The 8,571-nt window shown below is 40.3% G+C and overlaps 1 protein-coding gene across 1 annotated transcript in view; it reads left to right on the forward strand.

Moving 5' to 3' along the window:
• The window catches only part of LOC113902124 (multidrug resistance-associated protein 4-like), a 137,115-nt gene extending 128,921 nt beyond the window's left edge, over positions 1 to 8,194 (forward strand). Inside the window, 1 exon segment of the mRNA XM_027557078.1 lies at positions 7,952 to 8,194. Coding sequence (XP_027412879.1) covers positions 7,952 to 8,194 — 243 coding nt within the window.
• Positions 8,195 to 8,571: the final 377 nt, after the last annotated feature.

Genomic DNA, 8,571 nt, shown 5'->3' on the forward strand with positions numbered 1-8,571 from the left:
CACTTTGTTGGTCTTACCTCTCAACATTGTGTTTCGAAGACTGTCCATTTTTCCATAACAAATAAATGATGCTGTGAAATGTACCTGTTTCAAGCCCTTTGTCAGGCTTTAGAAATAACAGCAGAAAGATGGCTTGATCTCCAGCTCAGTTAAGGGTCTTTTCAATTAAATTCTTTGTTCCTATATGTACCCTGAATACTTATTTTTGGTTTTTGGTATTACAGCATTAATGACATTCATGGTAACAGATTCTTTTTATTATTTAATTCTTAGAAGTACTGTCAGCTTGAAATGTGTGGTTGGTTAGGGAAACTGAAGAAGGCAGAATTTGGAAGACATGTCGCCTGGTCAGTCCTAAAGTGTTATCACTCAGCACCTGATCTGCAGATGTGAACATCTATACCCTCTCAACCAGTCAGCTTTCTTAATATTATCAAATACATTCATTTTTAAATGTTTTACTTACTGGTTTGTTGTTCAGTCACTAAAGCCATGTCCAACTCTTTGCAGCCCCATGGACTGCAGCATGCCAGGCTTCCCTGTCTTTTGCTATCTCCCAGAGCTCACTCAAACTCATGTTCATTGAGTCGGTGATCCCATCCAACCATCTCACCTTCTGTCATCCCCTTCTCCTCCTTCTCCCAATCTTTATCATCATCAGGGTCTTTTCCAGTGAGTTGGCTCTTTGCATCAGGTGGCCAAAGTATTAGGGCTTCAGCTGCAGCATCAGTCCTTCCAGTGAATATTCAGGGTTGATTTCCTTTGGGATTGACTGGTTTGATCTCCTGCAGTCCAGGAAACTCTTAAGAGTCTTCTCCAGCACCACAGTTCAAAAGCATCAATTCTTAGACTGGCACCCAGCCTTCTTTATGGTCCAACTCTCACATCCATACATGATTTCTGGAAAAACCATAGCTTTGACTATATGGGCCTTTGTCAGCAAAGCAATGTCTCTACTTTTTAATACACTGTCTAGGTTTGTCATAACTTTTCTTCCAAGGATCAAGTGTCTTTTACTCACCAATATCTCCTGGTAAGGAGGTTATACATTTCTATAATCTCAAATTTTCTCTCTCTTGGTCAATGTCTATGAACAAATATTTAAAGTAGTTTCATGAAGCAGTGCACTGCCCGTCCCTCCCCAACTTTCTAGTTTTGTCTCACTCTGTTCTCCCTCCTTCCTTTACAGCTAAAACCAAACTGATGGTCTTTCAGTTCTCCAGATTCAATCTTCACTGTCTTAGAATGCACCCTCTCTAGACTGTTGGCTTAGTCTAAGGTGCCTGCAGTGGAAATGGTGAGATGGTGGGACCTGGGCTAGATAAAGAAGTGGAGCCAAGTGGACTGTGTGATGGATTGAACATGGGGTCTAAGAGCAGAGAGAGAGGTTGACGCTGGTTTCTGGGTGCAGAGACTGAGCATCTGGGTGAATGGGGGAAGATGGAGGGAGAAGAGAAAGGCAAGGGTTCTCTTTGGAGCCCGTCACCTTTGTGATGAATGACCTTGTTTCCAGGAAAGGATCTTATCCTTCACTGTGAAGCTGCTCTTCCCACTCCTGTGTTGGGAGACCTTCAGTTTAAGGTTCCCTGATTGAGGTCATCAATGATGTCATGGGGAGGTCCCAGCAGGTGATGTAAGCTTGGCCCTGTGTTTACATCTCAGTCTGAGCTGGTTGAGGTTGCTGACTCTTCTGGTAGGAATAACAGGATTAGACCTCAGAACACCTAGAGATAGGCATCCCCCAGCTTCAGGGTTGGGGATTGTCCTCTGTGCTCCATTCACCCCAGGTGTAAAGCTTGTATGTTATTCTAGAGCTTCTAATTACCAGTTGGCTTTCAATGTAGCAAAAACATCACAAATAATGTTCTCTCTCAAACCTTCAATTTTTGAGGCAATCTTATTTTTATTGCTTGCTTTAGAACTATAGACATACCTTGTTTTACTGTGTTTCCCAGATACTGCATTTTTTACAAATTGAGAGCTTGTCATAAACCTGCATTGAGCAAGTCTATAGGCACCATTTTTCCATCAGCATCTGCTTATTCCATGTCTTTGTGTCACCTTTTGGTAATTCTCACAATATATCAGACATTTTCACTATCATTGCAGTTGCTTTGGTGATCTGTAACATCAGTGATCTTTGATATTACTTCTATGACTTACTGAAGTCTCTGATGATGGTTAATATTTTTTAGCAATTCCTTATTTTTAAGTTAAGGTCTGTACATTTTTTTTTTTAAGACACAATGCTATTGCACACATGCTTGGGTACAGTAGAGTGTAAACATAACTTCTATATGCCCTGGAAGACCAGAAAATTCATGTGACTAACTTTACTGCAATATTCAGTGTATTCTGGTGTTCTGAAACTGAACCCGCAATAGCTCTGAGGGATGCCTGTACCAGTTCCTTTCTGGAAAGCAAGTGATTGTTTGTTCTGAAAGCTTTAAGGATATAAAGACAAGTCAATCTTCTGCAAAGCCTGATGCTTCACAGGGAGGGCTGCTAGCCTGGGGGAGGGGCTTGGGGAAGTGACAGATGCTGACGAAGGAAGGGCATAACCAACACTGCTGTCACCATAAAGTCCTGTCACTGCAAGTGTTAAGGTGTAATAATTACATATTGTTGCACTGACGAATACTTCTACACAAAAATAGATGGATATTTTCCTTTATTCTGTTTTTTGAAATGAAGAGCCTAACTCATAAAAATATATTTTTGTTACAAAAAAGCAATAAATGTGCAAGGTAAAAATAGGAAAAATTTTTTAAATCTCATAAAGGGAAGATTACAAAATACGCACCACCAGAAAGTAACAGTTGTATAGTGGTATAATATTATTTGGATAAAATTAGAAGTATTAATAGTTTGATAATTAGTCTTATGCAAAACAGAGTATTTCATCAGCAGAATTTTATAGCAGCAATATATTCTTAAAATCCCCCATGTCATGAATTAATTTTCTATATCACTGTTTTAATAGCTGCCTAAAATTTCATCTTAGAGATCGAGTATAATTAGTCTGAAATATTGACATAATATGGGCTTCCTTGGTGGCTCAGACTGTTAAGAATATGCCTGCAATGCAGACGACCCAGGTTTGATCCCTGGATCATGAAGATCCCCTGCAGAAGGGAAGGGCTACCCACTCCAGTATTCTTGCCTGGAGAATTCCATGGACGGAGGAACCTAGCAGGCTACAGTCTATGGGGTCGCAAAGAGTCAGACATGACTGAGCAACTAACACTTTCACTTTAGAGATTATATATTTTTTAAATTGTCACTTTTATTCAATATCTTGAAATGATTAAATGGATATGGTTTTGCTTAGTGTAAGTGAACAAGAGAAAAGGCTTGTTGGGAAACAACTGTGACCCAGTTAATAGCTTTGTGTATGTGTTGGCTCTCTGAATGGATTTACCCAGTTTTGGTTCATTAAACCATTTCAGAATTTTATTTTCCAAAGAAATTCTCTTAATTTTAAGTATCTTAATGATGTCATAACAGCATCTAAGTTATGATTAAGCATAAAAGTCATAACAGCAACTAAGTCAATCGTCCTCATTTGCTCCAAAATAGTGGAGCAAGACAGACAAATTAGAAATCCTTTTTCTCCTAAGACTCATTACTGTCTCTACATTAGAGGGTTCTTCCTACAGATTTTAGGATTAGCTGGGTGCTTGTGACCTGTTTTCTCCGAAGCCAATAGCACAGCTGTTGCCTCCAATTCCTGCACACTGCAGTCTTCATGTCACCTGAATTCTCCCTAGAACCATGAACAAAGAAGCGTGTGACAATCTGCACTTGCATTAACAGTATTGTCTGTGGTCAACATTTTCACTGTCTGCAGCTAGAGATTTCTTTAGAAATGAATAATGAAACACCAAAACCAGGGACAGGAAACTCGATTCCACCTCTTTTGTTTATAGTCAGTCTTATGATGTTATGTTCTTTATGTTTCTTCCTCAACACAAACCTCTTCTCAGTAGAATTTTTCCCAGAGAAATCAAAACCAGAAACTATTGTAATATCCCCACTTGGAAAGCACAAAACAGATAATACCTAACTAGAGTTTTACTTAAGTTCTGTTTTTCACCTTCATGGAACATTTCTTTCAGAAGCCTACATGGCTGCAATTAGAATATTTCAGAAGTGGAAACTCCTTCAAAAACTCCAAAAGATTTCACTCAATTTTTCAAAGGAAAATAATTAATATGGAGGTAGAAAGCACAGTTGGGGAGAAGAGATTACTTTAAGAGGGGAGTGCTTATGAGCAAAGGCAGCAGATTTGGGAAAGTGACTGTGGAGGTGACCGTGAGCCGGCCTTCATCATCCCCCTGGTGAGAGACTAATTTATTATTTCAAGATCTAGGAAAGGATTTTGAGCTAATTCTTGCCACATTGCCATGTCACTGAGAAAATCACGGGCACCCATGTTACCAATGAGGGACCCACTATGCAAGTTTGGACAGCTGTCCCTGTGTCATCACCTGGCGACCATAAACAGAGATATGACACAGACCTTCCCCTTGCAACTCTACTTGTCGATAAGTGGGGCTCTATCTCTATTGTTATCATCATTTCTTAACAGGCTTTAACTCCATCCTCTCCATGCACTCACCCACCTCTCCTTGCATTCCTCTTTTTCACTGATGGCATCTTGCCCATGAATGGATCAAGTTATCTTGCAGTTGCTGCTGCTGCGTCTAAGTCACTTCAGTCGTGTGCGACTCTGTGTGACCCCATAGAAGGCAGCCCACTAGGCTCCCCCGTCCCTGGGATTCTCTAGGCAAGAACACTGGAGTGGGTTGCCATTATCTTGCAGTGGGTCCATTTAATTTTTATGTCTAGACAGCTACCAGGAATATCTGCACATAAACAGGTCTCATAAACACATCTTCATTGAGCTTATGTAACTCACTTACTTGTCCAACATAATGTGTTTTTACTTAACCTACTAGAGCTTGATAAGTAATTCAGGATTGGATTTCCTGGAGAGATCCTGGGGTTCAGGGATTATTATCACACCAATTTTAATGTGTGATTTAGTTTATAGTTTAACTTTTGTTACAGAAAGGGTGGGCACATAGTGGGAAATTATACGAGATTTTTATTATAAGGGATGAAAAAAATCCAAAACTATACCTATTTTTCTGTACACAAAGAGAATTTAGATTTGCTTTATGTTTATTTGTTCTGAAATATCTGGAATCTTTGATCAAGCTGCTGCTGCTAAGTCACGTCAGTTGTGTGAGACTCTATTCGACCCCATAGATGGCAGCCTGCCAGGCTCCCCCGTCCCTGGGATTCTCCAGGCAAGAATCCTGGAGTGGGTTGCTATTTCCTTCTCCAGTGCATGAAAGTAAAAAGTGAAAGTGAAGCCGCTCAGTCGTGTCCAACTCTTTGCGACCCATGGACTGCAGCCTACCAGGCTCCTCCGTCCATGAGATTTCCCAGGCAAGAGTACTAGAGTGGGTTGCTATTGCCTTCTCCTTTGATCAAGCTAGTAAATGTAAAAGCTAAGTTGGTAAAATTCTGTTTCCAGCTATTTTTCAGTCTATGTCCCATCTTAGCTCTTGTAGCCCCTAACGTCTTGCCTTTTAAGTTTAGTTAGATCCAGTTTATTTTTGCTTTTATTTCTTTTGCTTTGGGAGACTGATCAAAGAAAATATTGCTGCAATTTATGTCAAAGTGTTCTCTACCTGTGTTTTCCTTTTGTTTTATAGTACACAGTCTAATCTTAGGTCTTTAAACTATTTTGAGTTTATTTTTATGTGTGGTATGAGGGAGTATTCTAATTTCTTTCATTTCCAGGTATGCAGCTTTCCCAGAACTATCTAGCAAAGAGACTGTCTTTTCTTCAATATATATTCTTACCTAATCTTTCATAGATTAATTGAACACAGATATTTGGACACCTGTGTTTTAAAACTGCAGTTTTTCTTCCTCAACATCAGGAGGAACAGTTATGTTCTATCTATGCTATGCTTAAGTAAAATTGCACATTCACGGCATCTAAATTGACATTCCCAACTGACATATAGAAAATTCATTATGTGGATGAGACAATTATTCTTGGACTCTTTTGAGAAAGGTGCTCTTAACAATGATTCACAGTATAAGCAAAAGATTAATAGGAATATGACCTTTGTGAGACTTAAAAAAATGGTTCCAATTAAATACAAAGGATGAAGTTAACTGCAATACCTATGTGTAGAAAAAATAACTTGTGTCTTGTTTAGAGTTCCAGCATATTCTCTTCCTTTTAAAAAAAAATAATTTTATTAATTTATTTTTGGCTGTGCTGGGTCTTCTTTGCTGTTTGGGCTTTTCTCTAGTTGCGGCAAATGTGCAGACTTCTCCTTGCAGAGGCTTCTGTTGTTGTGGAGCACAGGCTGTAGGCGCTCAGGCTTCAGTAGTTGTGACATGTGGGCTCAGTAGTTGTGGTGCATGAACTTATTTGCTCCACAGCATGTGGGGTCTTCCCGGACTAGGGATCAAACCTGGGACTCCTGCATTGGCAGGCAGATTCTTTTATCACTAAGCCACCAGGTAAGCCCATACCACATATTCTCTTTAGATACATTTATTCTAAATATGACCTAAATGAAGAATTAAATTCCACTTAACATCAAAACTATTTTTATAGTTCTATTATTTGGGTCAATTGTTTCAGGTACGTTTTCCCCCTCCATAACCATTAACCAAGGTCACTCAAAAGTAGAAAGGCAGAGTTAAGTACCCCTTCCTCTCCCTTTCAATTTCCTGTTAGCAGGTTTGTTAATGAGCAATAAAAGGGGTGAAAGGCAAGCAGCTTAAGAAAGAAAGAGAAAGAAGCAGATAAAGGTAATTTGTGAAAACAGATTCAGATCCTAGGCAGTTCAGGTTGGGCTGCCCCATGTGCTGTGCAGGCTGTGATCACTTCAATCTGGAGCTCAACTTCTTGTTTGCTTTTATAGACTTATCCAAAAAGAAAACTGGATTTCTAGAAATTCCTTCTGTGCAGAGCAGTTCTGCAGAAGCTGCTTATATATCAGCTCTTTTTGCCAGCCTTCCACTCTCATAATAATAAACTACAGACACAGCCAACTTCAAGAAGCATCTTAACCTCTTGGAAAAGGAATTCTGCCCCTCTTGTTGGTCAGTCACTCAGTCTCTCAGTTTCCGATCCTTTGTGACCCCATGGACTGCAGGACTCCAGACTTCCCAGTCCTTCGATACTTACTGGAGTTTGCTCAAACTCATGTCCATTGAATTGGTGATGCCATCCAACTGTCTCATAACTCTGCCATCCCCTTCTCTTCCTGCCTTCAAACTTTCCCAGGATCAGGGTCTTTTGCAGTGAGTCCGCTTTTCCTGTCAGGTGGCGAAAGTAATGGAGCTTCAGCTTCAGCTTCATCATTAGTCCTTCCAGTACGGGCTGACATAATCCAGGATGCTAAAGAAGTTCCGGAAGCATTTACTTTCCACCCCCCAATATTGCTCAGATTGTCAATTCAACTTGACAATTAATTTGTTGTCAGGACACTGTCATGTGGTTTGTATGATGTCAACCTACTTTTTAGATAAATGTAGTCTGATTTTCTTGAACCAAGACCTTTCCCAGCTCTATGCATCTGTATAAATAGCCCTCAAAGCTCAGAGTCTGGGAGCTAAAAGCACTGACTAATGATAACAACCCCAAATGCCCTGGGCAGAATATAAAATGCTACAGACTGTCCTGTTCTAGTAATCATATTCTAAACTTTTCATTTTCTTCCTTTTCTATAACCATATAATGATGAAAGGTCGGGCTGGGCCCTTGTCTCCCTAGAAAAACAGGGGAATCAAACCATTTAAATATCAGTCCTACCACCCAAATTCTCCCCGACCTGCCCCTTTTTGAAATATTGTCTGAGTTATGTTACTGGGGGATATTGTATGCTCATGGGTTTCTTTCTGCTGTTAACAGGTTTGGGATTCAGGGACACAGAAAGAACATAGTCAGCTACATTATTTGCTGCAAGATAGAAACAGCTTATTTTACAAGATGGTGCAACAACTGGGCGAGGCGGAGGCTGCTGTCTACACCAAAAGGGCAAAAGAGGTGAGCCTGCTGCGGGAAGCTGTAATTAAAATTCGCCTCCAGGGTGCATTCTTCACAAGATCTCCACCAAGGGTCTGGGAACAAGCACTCTGCGCTCTTTTCAATTAGAAGTCACCAGAGAGGAAGCTTCATGACTGGGTCTTAACAACATGTGGCAGGTGGAAGGCAGGTCTGCTGAGAATCTGCAGCAGTGCTGGGGGTGGGGTCGGGATGTGTGAACCCTTCTGTGTGCACACACCTGTGCCTGAGACAGAGATTTTGGATTCGACTTTCCACATGTTCGGACTCTGAGTTGAGATTCTCAAGGAGCACTGAACACCGTCATTTTGCAGACCTTTTACATTCATTTTGATTGGTGTTCAGCACATTTGTGATACAAGTTCTGTTGAGAAATATCCAGGAAATTTGAGAGTTTAAGGGGAAAAATCTTGGAATATTTTGATTCTAGATAGATCTTCCAGAGAAAGGTGTAGGTCTCTTCTGTT

The sequence above is a fragment of the Bos indicus x Bos taurus genome, chromosome 12 (genome assembly GCF_003369695.1).
Source record: "Bos indicus x Bos taurus breed Angus x Brahman F1 hybrid chromosome 12, Bos_hybrid_MaternalHap_v2.0, whole genome shotgun sequence".
Classification (NCBI taxonomy): Eukaryota; Metazoa; Chordata; class Mammalia; order Artiodactyla; family Bovidae; genus Bos; species Bos indicus x Bos taurus.